General features: G+C 36.8%; 1 protein-coding gene across 1 annotated transcript in view; it reads right to left on the bottom strand.

Moving 5' to 3' along the window:
- Positions 1 to 7,113: 7,113 nt before the first annotated feature.
- Positions 7,114 to 22,003, bottom strand: part of LOC123556048 (uncharacterized) — a 33,884-nt gene continuing 18,994 nt past the window's right edge. The window contains exons 15-21 of the mRNA XM_053547590.1: positions 21,503 to 21,635; positions 20,574 to 20,730; positions 19,149 to 19,358; positions 14,755 to 14,881; positions 13,277 to 13,307; positions 10,313 to 10,399; positions 7,114 to 9,813 (exon numbers count right to left, since the gene is read on the bottom strand). Of these exons, the coding sequence (XP_053403565.1) occupies positions 8,670 to 9,813; positions 10,313 to 10,399; positions 13,277 to 13,307; positions 14,755 to 14,881; positions 19,149 to 19,358; positions 20,574 to 20,730; positions 21,503 to 21,635 (1,889 nt within the window). The 3' untranslated portion in view covers positions 7,114 to 8,669. The remainder of the gene's footprint in view (positions 9,814 to 10,312; positions 10,400 to 13,276; positions 13,308 to 14,754; positions 14,882 to 19,148; positions 19,359 to 20,573; positions 20,731 to 21,502; positions 21,636 to 22,003) is intronic.

The following is a 22,003-nucleotide window of genomic DNA, read 5'->3' as shown; positions in this document are numbered from 1 at the left end:
TGGCAGGTCGTATATTAGTTTAAACATATTTATTTCGTAATGTACATTTAAGAATGACAACTGACATGACTACACACAATAGGAAAAGGACTGGAACGATAGAATTAACTAAAATAGTTCCTCTCCTTACAGATAAATTACATACAATAATGGCAGGCATTAAATATACGATCTTAAATACATTACATTGAACTAAGCTGTTTTATTAAACATTGAAATTTTTGAAAATGGTGAACAAGAAAATTTGGAAAGTAGTGAGAAGAGTACGTAACGAATTTTAAGTAATAATCTTAAATTAGTTTTTTCATAGCTTCATTTTAGAGCAGTAGTAATTCAAAAAAGTAACTATGTCTTGTTAAGTAACACTAGTTGTTTTACCTATGCAACTGCGTACTGAAGTATGAAATAACTACCTCAGATAACTAACTAGCAGAAAATAGTAATAAATATTGAAAATTGGCGCATATGCGAAGTATAAAAGAGAGGTAATTCTGAAAAGAAAGTAGAGAAGATTGAAGAGTCGGGGAATGGTTAGGGTTCGAGTGACTTATCAGGCCGAACATACTTGGCATACCAACTGTTGTCAAATCGCCTTGATGCTATAATGAAGCGATGTACAGCGTCAAATATCAACTTGTTTTGTTGCAAGCTTAAGTTATCATCGCCGTAGAGAAGATTCTTGAGCGTGATGTCCGCTAGAGGTCTTATGCTGTCAAAGAGTTCTATTCTGATATCGGAGAAGTTGGGACAAAGGCATAGGTAATGGTATGTAGTTTCAATGGCACCACATGCGCAGAGAGGCGAATGAATAATGTTTTTTGAGAATAAATCTTGGTTGAGACCGCTACAGTCAGTTCTAAGACGAGTATGAAGAACCTGTGCTCGCCGGGCACCATAATATAACAGTGAGTTGGGTTTGGGTTTATTAGTGTTTAGGTAGGACTTGAAGGAGTCTAAATGTCTGATCTCTTTGGCCTCGTTGGGTAGAGCATTCCAGCTGTCAATTGCAGAGGGGAGAAAGGAATTAATGTATTGGACAGTTCTACCACGGATATTGAGAAGATCGGCATCATTTCTCAGCCTCATTTGTGTAGCCTGACCTACCGTATCCGGAACAAGGGACGACAGGTAGTCAGGAACAAGTCCATTTACCATCTTAAAGAAAAGAACAAGTTTATGTTTGTGTCGCCTTTCCCACAGGGGCTTCCATCCAGTTTCTTGCTGTAAGTTACGAATTGAGCATAGTTTGGTGCAACCAGTAACAATACGGGCAGCCTCGTTTTGAATTTTCTCCAGATCATCTTTTTCGTATTGGCTACAGTTGTCCCAAACTACATCTGCATATTCCATTATTGGGCGAATGAACGAAAGGTAAATGACTTCGAGTGATTTTCTATCTAAAAGGTATCTCAATCGTTTCATGATGTTGATTCTGGTCCAGGCCTTAGCTTTGATCAAATCAATCTGTTGATGCCATTTGCAATCATTGGAAATCACTACCCCGAGATGTTTGTGACTGTCGACGGAGGGGATTGTAGAATTGGTCATGCTGATGGAGGGATGAAATGGTTTCATCCTTTTACGAGAGATGACAAGAGATTCTGATTTTGCTGGATTAAAATTGACAAGCCATGTGTCGGCCCATTCCGTAATCCTGTTTACGTCAGATTGTAGCTGAGTAGCGGTCGCAAGAGGGGATTCTACGATCATAAACAGACTGGTGTCGTCTGCGAAAAGGTTTATATTAGATTCGATATCAGTGACAATGTCATTGATATATACAAGGAAACCTAAGGGACCAATAGTGGACCCTTGAGGGACACCGGCTTGTATTTTAGCGATGCTTGAGGACGCTCTAGGAATAACGACCCGTTGACACCTGTTAGAAAGATAGTTGGAGAACCAACGCAGTAGATTTCCACGGATACCCGCGCGCTCAAGCTTGTAGAGAAGACCGCGATGCCAAACCTTATCAAAAGCCTTGCTAATATCAAAAAATATAACCCTGACTTCTAGTCCTTTATCGAGAGCACTGCAAAATGTATTGTAGAGATAGGCCAATTGATTCACAGTAGAGTCACCTGGCATGAAACCAGATTGGCAACAAGTAAAGAAATTAGTGTCATGGAAGAAATTAAACAGATGTTTGAATATGATTTTTTCGAAGACTTTCTCAATAGTATCAAGAAGTGAAATGGGGCGATAGTTGGATGGTAAAGATGGGTCACCTTTTTTAAATATGGCACACACATTCGACAGTTTCCACACTGAGGGCATTGTCGAAGAGCTCAAAGAGGCATTGAAGAGATCGCAAAGGGGGGTGGAAAGCTGATCACAAGCTTCGACAAGAACTCGGTTACTAATTCCGTCAGGACCAGACGCTTTGGCTACATCTAAGCACTTGATAGCATCGATAACTTCCGAGGGGTGTATTATAATTGAGTCCAGAATCTGTTTAGGCTCTTCAGTTGGTATAACTGGCAGCTGGCTGTTTGAGTCATCGATTTGGGATTGTTGGGCAAAGAATTGGTTCAGAACGTTGGCCTTTTCCTGGTCGTCAAAAACTAACTGGCCTGAGACTGGGTCATAAAGAGGTGGTATTGATGAGGGCATAGAAGGAGATATAAAAGATTTAAGAATTCTCCACCAATCACGAGATGAAAGATTACTAGTCTTTAGTTTTGAGGCAAGAGATTCGTAGTATAAGTTTTTGTGAAGACGTATGAGACCTACAACACCATTGCGGAGTTCTCGAAATTTTGTCCAATGGGCGTTTGAGTTTGAAAATTTAGCCTTTCTGTAAGCGCGTTTCCTCTGTCTGATTTTACGTTTGATGTCCATATTCATCCAGGGAGGTTCTCGGGGGTTGATAGAAATTTTCTTATTCGGGATACACTGGTGAGATATGTCAACAATAGCGGACGTGACATTGGAAGCATACACGTTTACATCATCGTTTTTCAGACCGTTCCAATCAGCTTCTGCAATTTTCCGTCTCAACAGGCCGAAATCGGCGTCCTTGTATCTCCAAATATGTCGCTGGAGATTTTGTGAAGTAGGTTTACGTAGGTCGTATATTCGTATGGTCGTTGACAAATCTACTAAGTTTTTTTTCCAAATACATTTGTACTCCCAACCACATTTAGACACGACTCCGGGCGACAATCCTCCTTGATCAAATTATGGCATATATCTGTACTAAGCTAGTTGACAAGAGAACGAGACTGACCCTAATTCGCACACCTGATGTTTTATGAAAATCAAGTACAAATGTGATTAGACCGATCTAATGACCAAGGTGACCGCGTTTTGAAACTGCAATAGATTTAATTCTAGTAATCTAATAACATTCTTGACAAATTTTCAAAAAGATCAGGTTGGAAATGTGATATTTTCCGAGTTTTGACAAGATTTTTCGATTATTTGACAAAGTAACATTGTTTTTCTAACCCATTTGAGGTTATAGGCATACAGACACTAAATAGAAAAATGGCGCGAAAAAAAATGGTATCGCATAATGGCGGACACAAATAGTCCTTAGTTTTTTTGCTCTGTAGAGCTATTTTCCTTATTTTCTTTGCATTTTTTTTGCTAAAAGCACATGACAGATCTATGCTTGACATGTAGGTAGCATTTTCATAATGAAATAACATCATGACAAAATTTTTCATGGAAACTTAGATCATACACCACCAGTATAATTTGGGGTCTCATTTTTTAGCTGATTTTGCAGCTTGTGTGTTTGACTGAAATTATTTTTCTTGCATCAAACATGACCCCCACTTTTCTTTTGATTTTTAGTTAGCCCTGACAATATTCTTCAAGAAAATGTAAGTTACAGAAATTTAAAATGGGTCCTGATGTGTGCTGCGGTCATTGGAAATAGGTCAGTTTTATATAGAATAAAGAACAACAACTATTTAGTGTGTTATAACCTTATAACACACTAAATAGCCACCACTATATATTCTATATAAAATGACAAGTTTTCACAATGCTGCAATACACACCTAGACCAATTTTAAATTTCTTTAACTTACATTTTCTTGTAGAGCAACATTTATACTGTAAAAATATCCAAAGAAAAGTAGGGGTCATGTTTGATGCAAGAAAAATATTTCTGGTCAAACGGACACACTGTAATTTTTACACTGAAATGACAATCACAATTTAACGCAGGGGTATATGAATAAATTTCACATGTTAAATCAGTTTGGAGTCTTTTTTCAACATGCAAATGCTACCAGTATGTCAAGTATAGGCATGCAATATGATTTCAACCATTATCGCATAGTGCGGCAATTTTCCTTTGATCTTTGCAGCATGTTATACATAGTAACACACATTATTACTACAAAACTGTGCTGATATCTTACAAAACTGTTGCGATATATATCAACACGGAAATCTCTATGGAGTTTCATAAGAAAAAAAGTGTTCCGATATATATCAGCACAGTAAAACTGTTCCGATATATATCGGAACACTTTTTCTCTATTGAGGTCCTATCAAGGGAGTATAATTTTTTCCTTTCAAAGAAAAGATGATTTTAGCTCCAATTTACAGTTCACAGAGAAAGAATTGTCACAAACACCTACATTTATAAAGTAAAAGAATAAATAAACTAGAATATTTCAAAAACTTGATAGTTATTGCCAAATTCAGAAATACATGAAATATATGAAATTCTGAGATTTCTCAAATGTTTCTTTTTCTTTGATTTTTTTTACAAACAAAACAACAAGTTTTACAATATGTCTGGCCAATGAAATGCAAAGATTTAAAACCAATGCAGAAATTTGTTGGGTACTTTTATCTGGGGAACACATTTTCTAAAACAGAAGTTTTAGTGTTTCAGTCAGCGAGGCGCAGAAAGGGAATCAAAATAGTAAAAATAATAATAAACAAATTTAAATGAAAATAATATATAAATTTTAATGATAAACTATGCGATAAAACAGTTATAATATGTAGTGCCCGTGTGTTACCAGGATATATCAGAGCTAGGGGTACATCTCGTTATTTTTCTCTTCACATATCTGTCTCGGCCTACCGGCCTCGACGATATGTGCAGAGAAAAATACCCTCGATGTACCCCTAGCTCTGATATATCCTGGTAACACACTCTCACACATACTATAACTATTACATATATAGCAATGATTTCAAGGAAAAATCCTTCTTACAGCAAAAAAAACTGCGAACTATTTGAATCCGCCATTATGCGACTACCATTTTTTCATAGGTGCTCAGGCTATTTAGTGTCTGTATGCCTTTGAGCCAGTTTTCAACTAGGCCTAGATGATAAAAGACAGACACTTACAGTATGAAGTTTGAGAATTGGAGAACAGTATGTTCTGAGAATCAAAACGTCTACAGATGGGTGGTCCGCACAAGCCGGACAATAAATCCCAGTTTCCTTGCTGATGGGCATAATAATGGATTCTCCTGAAGCAAGCATAAAACTGGAAGGAAAACGTTTACAGACAGGTAAATTTTTACTTGGGACAGTAATTTACTTCCTTTTAGAGTATTTTAACCTATTCGAGTTTATAAACTTTGAAAACCAAACACATATATAGATATCGTATTCTAAAACATCTAATTTGAATGAATGTCCCATTTTACAAATCCCCATTGCTAAACTGGATATCAAAGACTTACAACTCTTAGTGGTTGCTTTAACAGTTACTGATAGACACAGATAGACAAAGGTATCAAGACTGCATATTAAATTACATTTACAAGTTTCCTTTTCAGAAAATCCAACATGCTCTTTACACATTTTCACCAAGATTTACAATACATATTAAGATTATCGGCCTATGAAAAAGATACATAACCAGCTGTTTGTAATGCACATATGTCATCAAGGATGGCCTGCAGGAGGGAATAAGGTATGTAATTTTTGCATGCTGTGGCCTTGACCTCCAATCCCTAAAACAATACAGCATCTATCGACCACAGGCAATTATCATGTGAAGTTTGACAACTGTGTGTCAAAATATTCTCCAGTTGTTAATCGGAATTAGTTTTAAATCTGAACATCACTTTGACCAGTGGACCCCTAAATACTAACCATATACAATTATCTTATAGTTTGATACTCCTAAGCCAAAACATTCTGCATTATTGAGAGGGTGTGTTCCTTTCGTTTGTATTGGGTCCAACACCTGCATTTTTCAACAGTATTTCAGATATGTAATGGAGGGCAGTTAACCTAACCAGTGTTCCTGGATTCTGTACCAGTACTAACCTGTCCTCTGCAATTAACTATCAACTTCCCCACATGAATCAGAGATGAAGGACAAATGATTTTAGACACAATGTCATTTATAAAATTATTAGTCAACATAAACCCTGCCCTGGGATCAAACTCACGACCCCGTGATCCATGCTCTCCCTACTGAGCTATACAGGCGGTCTGAAACCCAATTTCAGGTTTACAGCCTCGGTGACACTGGCCTTTGGCCTACTGACCCAGCAACTACTAGGGACCATCTTATGACCACAGGCTATTCTCTTACAAAGTTTGATAAATGTTGGCTAAAATGATCTCCACTAATCAATCAAAAATAATTTTCAGTCTGAAGATCACTGTTGACCTTGAGCTTTGACCTATTGATCCCAAAGACTATAGGGTTCATCTACTGACCACACAAAATTTTCCAATAGTTTGATTATTGTACGCAAAAGCATTCTTTAGTTATTGAACAGAAACCATGTTCAGACTGAGGGTCCTTGTGACCTTGACCTCAAACACAATATTTATCACAGGTAATCATCTTATAAAGTTTGAAAACTAACGGCCCAAGTATTCATTTATTGAAAACCATACAGCATTATGACAAACTGGCTAACAATGAACAAAACCAATATCATCCTCTTTTCTTTGAATGAAGTCATAAATATACTGATTTTCTGAAACTTGTGACAACTGAAAGTTGGTTACAAGTTACTATAGAGAGAAAAACCATCAGATTTTCATTTTGTGCTTAACATGAATTGCTTTATATTTTGCAGATCATAGACATACCAACTTTATTTTATACTTTTATCAAATATTTATACCCTGTATTATATGAAGGAGGAGGAAAAAATGATCTGCAAAAATTGAATTCTTTTACATGTATTTATAACAAAACAACAAATCCAAATAGTGAAAATAAAAATTTGCTTTGACATATACACTGATACAATGAAAATACTTTTGTTGAAAAGCATGTTGGCAATAAAATCAAATTTTAGTCCAATACCAACATCTAACTTGTATCCTCCTATATAGTAAAAAATGAACGAAACTTTGCTTTCAAAATATCTCTTCTCAGATTTTATTTTGAACATCTGCAAGAAGTCTATAGGTATGGTGGAAAGTATTTCAAAAACAATGTAATGGAAGTCTAACAAGAGCTGTCACAGGAGACAGCACGCTCGACTATTCTGATGCTGGATAGTGAAACTGGGCCCATCTGAGGAAACTGGAGCTGTCACTGGAGTGTTTAATGACTCCAATGGTGGATGAAGATATTGCACAATAGCTTGAGTCTGTGCCAAAAATATTAAGTAATAAGAGAGGTAAAGATAAAGTGTATCAAAACACTATATAGTATATTTTTAAGCAAAAAGGGGGCATAATTCATAAAATATTAGTGCAAGAGTTATGCATCTTGTGTCATATAATGTAGGTGATGATGTGGAACAACTATTTTAAGTTTGAATCAAACCCATTTTTAATAACTGAGATGTGAAAATGCATCAAAATTAGCCTTAAATTCCAAGTAAAAGGGGGCATAATTAATGAAAAATTGGTGCCAGAGTTATGCACCTTGTGTCAAATGATGTGGAAGATAAGGTGGAACAACTATTTTAAGTTTAAATCAAATCCATTTAGTAATAACTGAGATAGAGTGAAAGTGTATCAAAACTTTTAACCTGAAATTCTAAGTAAAAAGGGGAGATAATTTATGAAATATTGGTGCAAGAGTTATGGCCCTTGTGTCATATGATGCGAGTAATGATGTTGAACAACTATTTTAAGTTTGAATCAAATCAATTCAGTAATAACTGAGATATACTTGAAGTGCATCAAAACTGTAACCTGAAATTCTAAGTAAAAGGGGGGTTAATTCATTAAATATTGGTACCAGAGTTATGGGCCTTGTGTCATGTGATGTGGGAGATGATGTGGAACAACTACTCTCAGTCTGAATCAAATCCATTTAGGAATAACTGAGATAGAAAATGCATCAAAACTTTAAACTGAAATTCTAAGTAAAAGGGGGGATAACTCACGAAATATTGGTGTAAGAGTTGTGGCCCTTGTGCCATATGATGTGGGTGGTGATGAGGATTAACTATTTTAAGTTTAATCCATCAAGTTAATTACAGAGATAAGGAGAAAAAAAAGAAAGTGTAAAAAAAAATTTAACCAGGGTGGGAAGGCGCAAAGACGCAGACGCCGTGGTGAGTAGGATAGCTCTCCATATACTTCGTATAGTCGAGCTAATAAAAATTACGATAAATTAATTTGCTCTTTCACCAGTCTGAATGAACAACATGATTAAATTTTAATTGTATCTTCTGCAAGAGCTGTACCACTGAACCAAATTCCACTGTAACAACCAGGCCGTAATTAACATCCGGAAAAGCACAACCTACATGTATCTAAATTATTCCTGGTCAGATGCATCACTGCCAAACTGATTACTACTATTTAGAGTAGCTTCCAGTTCTTGTAGTTCACTTTCACTCAGGTTTATGTCCTCCTCATCAGAAGCGTTCAATCTTTCCCAAACAGAAGTCAAAATTCCACTCGCCTTTTCCTTACTACCAATTTCTTTTGTGGATTTACCCGACTCATCTTTTTCAACAGGTTTATCATTTGTGCTGGTTCCATCATGTAGCAATCCGCCTGCCACTTTGTTTGATTGATTTTGTTTGTTTCTATTCCTTCTTCTTTTCAGTTTTTTATTATTTGAAATTGAAGGTCCAAAATATCTATTTAAAGATCTAAAATGTTCCTTAGAAGGTCCAAGATGTTCCTCTGAAGGTCTAAAATGTTTCTTATCATGTTTGCCTCTACGTCTCATTCTTTTCCTTTTATCCTGCCTTGTTTTTGGTAAATGTAACCCAGAACCTACATGTGCCGCCCCAAAATCAAACGAATCAAGTGATTTTAGTGAAGAAAAGGACAACTCAGTTGTACCACAGAATTCTTGCCCAACTACTAGATCTTGCTGAACAGCTTGGACTGGATGCACTGCAGAAAATGAACACTTAAGATATGGTGGATCCCTTACCATTTGTTGTGATTTTTGTGGATAATCTATTTCCATAGAATCCTCATAGTCAGTAGAGGCCTGCATTACTCTTGTACCATCGTAATAATGTGACTGGTCGTTACCGAAGAACCTTGATGCTTCAACTCTTTCATTTGGTTGGAAAGGATCATGCATGAATGCTGGATAGTCCAAGTCTGAATTGATATGTGGTACAAGATCTTCCGACATACACTGTTCCGGATGAACTTCAAACGGTTCTTGCAGATGTTCAGTAGAAAATATATCTGATCGGTATGACGAATTATCTTTTAGACCAAAACAACTGTCCATTGCAGATGATTCTATGGGTTCTAACGGGGAATTATAATCTGTAAAACCATGATTATATTCAAAACATACTTGTGACTGTACACCTAGAGTCACTGGGAATCTTGACTCAGCGTTAGGTGGATCTATATTTCCAGATAAATTGCCCTGATTTAAGAAGTCACCAGTGGTAGAGTCGTGACTGTATAATGTGGTAAAATTTTCTCTGAAAAATATTTTGCAGCAAATTAGAACAAATTGTTTCAGTAAAAAAACTTTTAATTTTTAATCTGAAATAAAATAAAGTTTCCAAAACAGTTCTGTCAACTTCTATTTGCTAAAATTCTCTAACATAAATAAGTGCAACAACCTTTATATAAAGAGGAATAAAAACAGCACTGATTCTCTCTTTTGTGTTGGAAATTTCAAACTATCATGATATCATTTTTTTTTTTCAAAACAAATTTATCTTTATTATTATGGACAATAACATGGTCTACAGTGGGATTATTATGGATAATGATGCACAGTCTACTGTGAAAGCATTTTTGACAATATGGTGAGCATTAGAAACAATGATGCCTTGTCTATTGTAAGATCACTGAGATAATGATGCACAGTCTATGGTGAAAGAATTACGAACAATGATGCACAGTCTATGGTAAACTCATTCAGGTTAATATTTAGACTACAGTCTTTCAAAATTAACAAGAGAGATTGTTTACCTTTCTTCTGTTTCTCTAACACTGGTGCTCTCATTCTCACAAACAGGTCCAGACTTCACTTCTGTTTTGACTGGCATTCCGCTGGAACTGTAAATGTTTTAACAACTTTAATAAAAAGTGTCTTGAAACATAACTCAGACAATACGTAAATTAAGTTCTGTAATTTTAATTTACTTTAGCTTTTACTGTTTTGAGCTCATCAAACCTGCATAAATTTGGTAATATTTATCATCGTTTTACTTCCACTAACATTTGCAAACAATCTTTCTTTAAAACAGAAGTTTGTTCATATTATGAACATGAGAACATGATTTTTTGCTTATACACAATTTCAAAAATGCCAAATCAAGAAAACAAAAATCGTCTGTGTCATGAATCAAACCTGGGCCACGTTAGCAATAAAAAAAATTCTGCTGTCCTAATCATTACACCATGGAGGAATATGTAATAACAGTTAAATATGAAGATTTATAATTAAGCAGTTTAGCTCTGGTGCCCTGTTACAAGCACATTTCAATTTTGAATGGAAAACTTAGTAAAAACAACTAATTCTCATGTTTCCATAACATATAATCTGTCAAGTCACTAAATTTCAAAGCCTTCTTAAGAAAATGCTTTTGTAAAAAAGCGCATGTCTCCCCCAATGCAAAGTCCTATAGGCAAGAAGTCAATAGGGGTCAGGAGCGAAAGTCAAAGAGACACTGATGGTCGGCTGCAATAGGGATCATCTACTTGGCATGTCCAGTCATCCCGCTAAGTTTCAACACTCTTGGCCTAGTGGTTCTCAAGTCACTGTTTAGGCTCCTGTGACCTTGACCTTTGATCAAGTGACCCAAAAATAAATAGGGGTCATCTACTCTGCATGTCAAATCATCCTATTAAGTTTCAACATTCTAGGTCAAGTGGTTCTCAAGTTATTTTCCGGAAACGATTTTACATGACCAGGCCCCTGTGACCTTGACCTTTAATAGACTGACCCAAAAATCAATAGGGGTCATCTACTCTGCATGTTCAATCATCCTATGAAGTTTCAACATTTTGGGTCAAGTAGTTCTCAAGTTATTGATCGGAAATTGTTTTCCATGTTCAGGCTCCTGTGACCTTGACCTTTAACAGAGTGACCCCAAAATCGATAGGGTCATCTACTCTGCATGTTCAATCATCCTATGAAGTTTCAACATCCTGGGTTGAGAGGTTCTCAAGTTATTGATCGGAAATGGTTATCAATGTTCAGGCCCCTGTGACCTTGACCTTTAAAGGAGTGACCCCAAAAACAAATAGGGGTCATCTACTCTGCAGGAACAATCATCATATGAAGTTTCAACATTCTGGGTCGAGAGGTTCTCGAGTTACTAATTGGAAACGGTTTTCGATGTTCAGGCCCCTGTGACCTTGACCTTTAACAGAGTGACCCCAAAATCGATAGGGGTCATCTATTCTGCATGACCAATCATCCTATTAAGTTTCAACATTCTGGGTCAAGTGGTTCTCAAGTTACTGACCGGAAATGGTTTTCAATGTTCAGGCCCCTGTGACCTTGACCTTCAACAGAGTGACCCCAAAATCAAAAATCAATCTACTCTGCATGACCAATCATCCTATAAGTTTCAACATTCTGGGTCAAGTCGTTCTCGAGTTATTGATCGGAAATGATTTTCCATGTTCAGGCCCCTGTGACCCTGACCTTTGGCGGAGTGACCCCAAAATCAATAGGGGTCATCTACTTTGCATGACCAATCATCCTATGAAGTTTCAACATTATGGGTCAAGTCGTTCTCAAGTTATTGATCGGAAATGGTTTTCCATGTTCAGGCCCCTGTGACCTTGACCTTTGATGGAGTGACCCCAAAAACAATAGGGGTCGTCTCCTCCATAAGCCCTACCAACCTATGAAGTTTGAAGGTTCTAGGTCAAATGGTTCTCCAGCACGGAAATGAAGTGTGACGTACGGACGGACGGACAGGGCAAAAACAATATGTCTCCCCTAGAGGGTGGGGAGAGACATAATTCTCCAATATCTATTTTTTTGTACCATCTGAATTCAGTGCCTTTGATCTATCCAAGTACATAAAATCCCAAAACACAAAACACTCATTTTTTGTGAATTCTTTACACCACAAATGATGCTGCTAACCATGAAAATGCTACATAAAGCCTATGATAAGCCGCTTGATAAGCTGGGTAGGTAGAGTACAAAGCTATGAAATGAGAGGTCCCTGGTATGGCTTATAACCTCTATTCTGTTTTGATAGAAGACCATGGGTCTGGAGACATTTTTCCACATGCAAGTGATGAGTAGGAGTTGTTTAGTTACTCGAAGAGAACATTGGTATTGGTACAGAATACGGGACATTCGTTAAATTAGCAGACATCTAAGCTATAACTGAAAAACTGTTGAAAAATGACTAAAACTTGGCCAAGCCAAGTTAACTGACTATCACTGTATAACAGAAATACTGTTAAACTGGACAAGAAATCCATGTGATCTTAGGATGCCCATCTTATCGACTGTGAAAGGAATTTGCATGACCCTAAGTTGAACATATCAAACATATTTCTATGTAAATGTTATCTAAGCATTAACAGTTGTAATCTTTCCTCTGGGCTTCATGCAAGTATCATTCTGATCAAGCTTGTAGAACCTCTACTATAATGATGCAAAAGAAGAGGTTGTTTTACTCATTTTTTTTTATTTTTCACAAACTGCAACCATTTGAACAAACTTGACCTGTCAACTTCTGACCTTGTAATTAACAAATGTCATCTTCAGATACTTCTCAGTTTGAATTTCTATGGCTTTTACGCAGACACTTCTCAAGGTATTATATGGAAACAATCCACAGTTTCAAGGTTCGCATTTCCTTCACTTTTCACATATTGACAAAAAGGCCAGTAGGGTTGTTTTACAACAGATCCAGACAAAGGCTAAAGACATTATACAACACTGAGACACAGGTTACTTACAAATTTGAGTCAGCTGATAAATTGTCCAGTCCTGCAATTACAAATACAGTACATAAGCAAACTGCAGCATGAAAATTATTATCTCATACAATTAGATAGATATGCACGTTTTCATTGCATTTGCCTTAATTTCTTTATCTTGGTGCATTTTCTCATTCTACAGCTCCAAAACAATATAAGGCATATGGAGGTACTGTCATGGTTACATCTGGCAAATTTCAACAGCTCTTTTCAAGTCGAGTGGCAGCATCTGATCTACCAGTCTCCTTGAAATTGTAGCTGTAAATAGTTCATTGCTAATGTTCAAGAAATAATATATCTCATCTAGTGATTATTGTTGAATAAATACATTGTTTGGAGTTCAGATGCAAAAGAATTAAGATCATGAGGGCATAGCCCCAAGTAGTATAATAAAATGCATCTGAATGAGGAACAATAATTTCATTCAAAAGCAAATGACTGTTTGAGATACATTATTTTTGATTCTAACACATTTTCAAGGATTATTGTTTACATCTTTGAAGATATTCTCCAAATATTTGCTGCTTCTGTGTGGTTTTCTTTTGCAGCACACCATTATGACAGTTGACCCGATGGTGCAAAAAAATGTGATGTACAAACTCTGCGTGTGTGTTCATAGTAACAGTTTCAGTCTTCTTTGTTTAATAGGAGAATAAATCAGGTTGTGTTAGAATTAATGATATACTTCAAACTGACTTGAAATAAAGTTTCTTATATCTTGTATCTGAGTTATTAGGTGGCTGTCAGTTAGTTACACTAGAGTATTCTTGGATTTTTTCTGAAATAAAAGGACCTTTGTTTCCCAAAATGTAACCACTAACTTCTCCACATGACAGAGGCAGTGGATGAATAACTTATTAATAATAAATATATGTATTTGAGATTACCTCACAGCTGTGTGTTTAAGGATGCAAATTTCAAATCACTTTGTGACTCAACTATGTGAATTTCAAACCACCTTTAATAGATGGCAAGCCACCATATGACTTGAAATGTGTCAAAGTGATCAAGCACCAAACAAACAATTGTTTGCATGGCATCTTTTTCAACAATTTTTCAGTCTATATACGAGAGTGTCTACTTGTACTAGTGAGCAAAATGCCCATATCTGTAGTGCTGCATCACTAGAATATCACACCAAAGACACATGACATGATACCCCATCCAGTCACATTATACTGAAATGGGCTGACCAGCCTGACAAGTCCTAGTTCTATCCTTTTAATGCTATGCACAAATCAAGGACGCCAATAGTATTATTTTTCATGTTTTTGGTATCACGTGGACAGGGAGTGAACCCACCACCTCCTACACTCCAAGTGGGCACCTGACCACTAGCCTACTGAGACTGTTTAATAAACAATCCTAAGCTTAGACCTCACACAGGAATTGAACTCGCAACCTCTGCAGTCTCCCTGCAGATAGTATACCAGCACAGCTGACAGTCAATCACTAACCTTCCTTGACAGCCACTCCTTCCCGCTGTAGTATCAGTGATAGTGATCTGTATTTTTTCGTTCCCGACAGCTTGTCTTCACTCTCGATCAGTAAATCAACAGGTAGCTTGCCATCTTTAACTCTACCCTGAATTAAGAAATAAATTCACTTTTTCAAATAGTTCAGCAAGAACTTTCATGTAATACCTTCTGGTATAATTACAATTATGTCATTTCAAACTGAACTCCTGCACAAGTCAAAATTCTAAATTTCAGCTCCACTAACCTGTCAGTGTGTACACTTTAAAATCTCACAGAACTCTCAAATAGACCAAGGAGGCTGAAGTTTCCTTAGGTAGTGAACCCAATATGACATTCAGAAATATCTATTCTGTTACATATTCTCCATATGCAACTTACGCAATCTCCGTATATGATTTCTGCATTCTGCATATGCGATTTCTGCATTTTTGTGTTATGTGATTTTTGCATTCTACGTATGCGATTTCTGAATTCTCTGGCATGAACAGAAGGTCATGTGCTTAGATAATGCCAGAACCCAATATGAGAATGTAATCACACTGAAATTAATGAATAACATTACAGGTCCACTACCTTAATAAAACAAATCAGTTTATCATTTCTGTTGAATTTCAAGTTACAAAACTTAGGTCAACTGATGCTTTCCTGCTTTAAAGGGCAAGATAGAAGACCCTTGGTGACACTTCTGAAAGAACTGGTAGAACCACTGACCTTCTGTATTAAAGACATGAATGGATGCAACACATGGAAGAATTCATTAACATTTTTCGCATGACAAACAAAACTGAGGTCAAATACATATATCTCATAAGCAAGATAACAAGAGCTGTCACAGGAGACAGCGTGCTCGACTATTTCGATGCTGGATAGTGAAACTGGGCACATCTGAGGAAACTAGAGCTGTCACTGGAGTGTTTAATGACTCCAATTGTGGATGAAGATATTGCACAATAGCCTGAGTCTATGTCAAAAATATCAACTTAAAGTAATAAGAGAGGTAAAGATAAAATGTATCAAAACACTATATAAGTATATCCTAAGCAAAAAGGGGCATAATTCATTAAATATTGGTGCCAGAGTTGTGCAGCTTGTGTCATATAGTGTGGGTGATGATGTTGAACAACTATTTTAAGTTTGAATCAAATCCATTCAGTAATAACAGAGACAGAGTGAAAGTGCATCAAAACTTTAACCTAAAATTATAAGTAAAAAGGGGGAATAATTAATAAAAAATTGGTGCCAGAGTTATGCACCTTGCGTCATATGGTGTGGGTGATGATGTTGAACAACTATTTTAAGTTTGAATCAAATCCATTCAGTAATAACAGAGACAGAGTGAAAGTGCATCAAAACTTTAACCTAAAATTCTAAGTAAAAAGGGGAAAAAATTCATGAAAAATTGGTCCCAGAGTTATGCACCTTGCACCATATGATAAGGGTAATGATGTTGAACAATTGTTTAAGTCTGAATCAGATCCATTCAGTAATAACAGAGATAGAGTGAAAGTGCATAAAACTTTAACCTGAAATTCTAAGTAAAAAGGGGAATAATTCATGAAAAATTGTGCCAGAGTTATGCATCTTGTGTCATATGATGTGGGTGATGATGCTGAACAACTATTTTAAGTTTGAATCAAATCCATTCAGTAATAACAGAGGTAGAGTGAAAGTGCACCAAAACTTTAACCTGAAATTCTAAGTAAAAAGGGGGAATAATTCATGAAAAAATGGTGCCAGAGTTATGCATCTTGTGTCATATGATGTGGGTGATGATGCTGAACAACTATTTTAAGTTTGAATCAAATCCATTCAGTAACAAGAGCTCGTCGAACACGAAATGCCCCCCTTGATGCATTCAGTAATTGCACAAGGAACAGAAATTATATGCTCACTGTCAACAAAAGTTCTACCATTCTGGTTTAATCTGACCTTGACCTTTAACCTATTAACCTAACAAGAGATTACAGAGTGATCTTGGCGCCATCCACTGAGCCATTTTTGAATGTTCCAAATTTCAAGACTAGCTCAAGGTCAAAATCAATGTCAAATTTCATTTCGGTACAAAACAATGTGTATGTGGTCCAAATTTGAAAGTTGTGGCTTTAGAAATGTGAAAGCAGGTCACTAGATCAACTTCAAGGTCCAAGTTCATTCCGGTAGACAGAACTATGCATGTGCTTCAAATCTGAAGGCTATAGCTTGAGAAATGTGAAAGTAGGTAATAGGTAAAATTCAATGTCAAATTTCAATTCAGAACACAAAAATATGCATGCGGTCCAAATTTGAAGCCTGTAGCTTGAGAAATGTGAAAGTAGGTCACTATGTCAATGTCAAGATCAAAGTTCATTTCGGTACACAAAACTATGCATGTGGTTCAAATTTGAAGGCTGTAGCTTGAGAAATATGGAAGTAGGTCACTAGGTCAAAATCAAGGTCAAATTTTATTTCGGAACAAAAAACTATGCAAGTGGTCCAAATCTGAAGCCTGTACCTTCAAAAAAGTGAAAGTAGGTCACTAGGTCAATGTAAAGGTGAAAGTTCATTTCAGTACACAAAACTATGCTTGTGGTTCAAATTTGAAGGCTGTACCTTCAAAAATGTGAAAGTAGGTCACTAGGTCAATAACAAGGTCAAAGTTTTTTTCGGTACACAAACCTATGCATGTGGTCCAAATTTTAAGGCTGTAGCTACAGAAATGTGAAAGTAGGCCACTAGGTCAAGATCAAGGTCAACTCATGTCATATTGCCACTCAAAACTACACATGTGGTCCAAATTTGAATGATGTAAGTTATGGACATGAAGGTTCTAAGTTTTTCCCTATATAAGTCTATGTAAACCATGTGACCACCAGGGCGGAGCCATATTTGACTCTAGGGGAATAATTTGAACAATCTTAGTAGAGGACCACCAGATGATGTCATATACAAAATATCAAAGCCCTAGGCCCTGTGGTTTTGGACAAGAGGTTTTTCAAAGTTTTTTCTTATATAAGTCTATATAAACCATGTGACCCCCGGGATGGGGCCATATTTGACCCCAGGGAAATAATCTGAACAATCTTGGTAGAGGACCACTAGATTTTGCTACATACCAAATATCAAAGCCCTAGGCCCTATGGTTTTGGACAAGAAGATCAGAAACCGTTTTAACTGTTCCTGGCCAATGTGACCTTGACCTTTGACCTAATGACCTCAAAATCAATAGGGGTCATCTGCTGGTCATGGCCAACCTAACTATCAATTTTCCTGACACTAGGCTCAAGCGTTCTAGAGTTATTGCCAGGAAACCATTTTACTGTTCCTGGTCACTGTGACCTTGACCTTTGACATACTGACCTCAAAATCAATAGGGGTCATCTGCTGGTAATGACCAACCTCCCTATCAACTTTCGTGACCCTAGGCCTAAACGTTCTTGAGTTATCATCCAGAAACCGTTTTACTGTTCAGGGTCACTGTGACCTTGACCTTTAACATACTGACCTCAAAATCAATAGGGTTCATCTGCTGGTCATTACCAACCTCCCTATCAACTTTCATGATCCTAGACCCAAGTGTTCTTGAGTTATCATCCGGAAACAGTTTTACTATTCAGGGTCACTGTGACCTTGACCTTTGACATACAGACCTCAAAATCAATAGGGGTCATCTGCTGGTGATGACCAACCTTCCTATCAACTTTCATGATCCTAGGCCCAAGCGTTCTTGAGTTATCATCCGGAAACGGATTGGTCTACATTCCGACCGACCGACCGACAGACCGACCGACCGACCTACCGACCGACATCTGCAAAACAATATACCATACAACATAATAACAGAGGTAGAGTGAAAGTGCACCAAAACTTTAACCTGAAATTCTAAGTAAAAAGGGGGAATAATTCATGAAAAAATGGTGCCAGAGTTATGCACCTTGTGTCATAAGATGTGGGTGATGATGTTGAATAACTATTTTAAGTTTGAATCAAATCCATTCAGTAATAACAGAGATAGAGTGAAAGTGCATCAAAACTTTAACCTGAAAATCTAAGTGAAAAGGGGGGATAATTCATGAAATATTGGTGCCAGAGTTATGGCCCTTATGTCAGATGATGTGGATGATGATGAGGAATAAGTATTTCAAGTTGAATCAAATCCATCAAGTAATTACAGAGATATTTTGAAAAAAGAGAAAGTGCACCAAAACTTTAACCAAGGTGGGGACGCGGAAAGACGCCGACGCCGACGCTGGGGCGAGTAGGACAGCTCTCCTTATACTTTCGTATAGTCGAGCTAAAAATTAAGACAAAGATAAATCTAAGTGCCCTAAAAACAAATGGGGAGGGGGTGAGAAAAAATGGTCTCATTTACGTTAAAAAATGTTCATATGTTTAACCTTTTTCTCTAGAAATAACTTCCTTCTCTGTACAACATTTTTAACAAGTGTGTTTGTTGATGAAGGCCACTCAACAAGACTGTTCGCAGGCTTCAGGTCACACAGTTTACTGCAGAAAGACAAACATGGTAGCCCCCTGAACTGTTTGAGAACACATCGTAGATTGTGGTCTGAAACTCTGTGTTTACTTCCATAGTCAATGAGAAGAACCTGAAAAGATAACAGTTGTTACATATAAAAAGACAGCTACCGTACCTTTATTTGTGACTTGTCCATTTATACATTTGAGCCGCGCCATGAGAAAACCAACATAGTGGGTTTGCGACCAGCATGGATCCAGACCAGCCTGCGCATCCGCGCAGTCTGGTCAGGCTCCATGCTGTTCGCTTTCAAAGCCTATTGGAATTAGAGAAACCGTTAGCGTACAGCATGGATCCTGACCAGACTGCGCGGATGCGCAGGCTGGTCTGGATCCATGCTGGTCGCAAAGCCACTATGTTGGTTTTCTCATGGCACGGCTCATTTACTTATTCTCACTTTACTTAGTTGCATTTCACATAAATCTTGTGATCAGTCAATTCTTCAGGATCTAAAGCTATAAAACTTGAGATTTGAGACCAGTCTAAGAAATCAACCTTGCCATTGGTCAGTTTTAACTTTGTCCTCAGACACTGGAGTTAAAGAATGGTCTCCAAACTAAAGTCTTTTAATCTTGGATTCTACTCACTAGAGTTTTTGCAACTGAATGATAAACTCCCTTATCAACAAAAGAAGTTGAAAAAATTCTTTGAAGTGTATCATCATTAGTCAAATCCACCAGTGAGAATATTTTCTAAACTTTGAGACACAATCAAGTCTAATGCAAATCCTGGAGTTAGCTAAAGAGACCTCGGAGGTTTCATCGTTTTTCAGTATTTGTTGAGTTTAAAGTCACACCAGCACAATTATAGGGCATATGGTGACTTTCCAGCTTTTCGTGTTGGAGGAAGACCCAAGTTGCTCATCTGAGCATGTTTTCATTACAGACAGGAAACTGAACTGATCACTGACCTTCTATAAGTCAGCTCAATGGCATTGTCACATGAAAGAATTCTACACCCAGCCAAGTTTCAGAGAGGGGCAGGAGATTCCAAGTCAGCAACCTTAACCAATCAGTCACAGAGTCCCCAAATTTGAAAACACTCAAATCTTTTAATATAACCGGTATTGTGAAATAAATATTTGGGGATCACTAATTTTTGTGGGTTAAGTGGATTCATTAATCCACAAAACTAAATCAAAGCTAACAAATAAAATTCCATTAACTATATCTTCGGAAGTTGAAATAAAATGTTCATATCCCCTTAAAATAGCCTCTTTAGCCAAACTCATGAAATTTCTTGTCCAAAAAAAAAAATGCAATTATTTCACAGTATATTAATTTACCTCAAAACCTTGTCCAGGTGTAGCAATCTCCGTGATTTTACCCCTATACCAGAGTTTTTCTGACATCAAGAAAGCTGCACAAAACATGCCTTCCTCCCACTTAACATGACTATCATGTACACTGTTGTTATAGACAACCTGCATGTCCTTCATTAACCTGAAAGAAAGGAACATATGCAATTTTACAACACAGGTGCTCCCTCAAGATACAAACCTGCCCCTCTTATAAATGATGGACAATTCCTTTCTGTTATCCACACATATTTTTTTCTAATGTGATAAAAATAAACATCTTTTCAAGAAAACACAATTTCAAAATAAACTTTACCAACTAACACATACATGTAATTTACAAAGCATTATTTTAAATTAAATGTTTTTCTCAAAGTCCTTCATGATTCCCACACAAAATATAAACATATCTTTCAAAAGTTATCTCTCAAATCTTTAATTGTATCAAGTTTTACACTTAGATAAGTTGATGAAATCACTGTCTGAGACATATTATTTCCATTGTAACATAGCCTGCCTGTTTTCTGTTTTCCACGCTTCATTTTTCTATGACTTACAAACACTGATTTTATTGCATAATGTCACACTTTCAGCTCTTTTTGCTTGCTAGAAAAACAAGTTTTAAAAGTTTTATTTTGGGCTTAGCGCCGTTCTATCACAGTTATGTGACGGCGATCAGTTAACCTAACCAGTGTTCCTCGATTCTGTACAAGTACTAACCTGTTCTCTGCAAGTTACTGCCAACTTTTTCACATTAATCAGAGTTGGAGGACTAATGACTTCAGACACAATGTATTTGATCAAATTGTCATGGAGAACATATGCCTCATCCAGAGATAGAACTCACAACCCTGTGATCTGAGCTCTCCTTATTGAGCTAAAAAGGCTGGCTAGTCTTGTTAGAAAAAGGTACATACTCATTTACTGCAGTTTTATCTGTGTCAGTAAGCTGGAGGTGAATTTCAGATGGTGAAACATAGTAGCTTATCTTTACAGCAGGGGAACCAGCTTTCATCTGTACTACTGTGCTGGAGATTGTACTCGGATTCACTGAAAACACAACAAACAGAGATACAGAATAGCTTAAATTATCTAAATTTCATCTGTACTACTGTGCAGGTGATTGCATTGGGATCCACTGAAAATATACAGAGATATATAGTAGCTTATGAATCTGGCTTTCATCTGTACTACTGTGCTGGAGACTGAATGCAGATTCAGTGAAAACATAACAGTCAGATATTCAGAAGCTTACTGTGAAAGCATTAATATTCATGAGGGATTAATTTTTGTGGATTTCGTGGTTCAGTCAATTGACGAAATTTAATCCCAATGAACAAGTAACATTTCCATTCATTTTGTGTTCAAAAGTTGAAATCCACGAATTCATATCCCCACGAAATTACCGTTTTGACCAA

This window comes from Mercenaria mercenaria, chromosome 7 (genome assembly GCF_021730395.1).
Source record: "Mercenaria mercenaria strain notata chromosome 7, MADL_Memer_1, whole genome shotgun sequence".
In the NCBI taxonomy this organism is placed as follows: Eukaryota; Metazoa; Mollusca; class Bivalvia; order Venerida; family Veneridae; genus Mercenaria; species Mercenaria mercenaria.
Note: the sequence above shows the minus strand (reverse complement) of the source record. Positions and strands in the feature narration are given on the sequence as shown.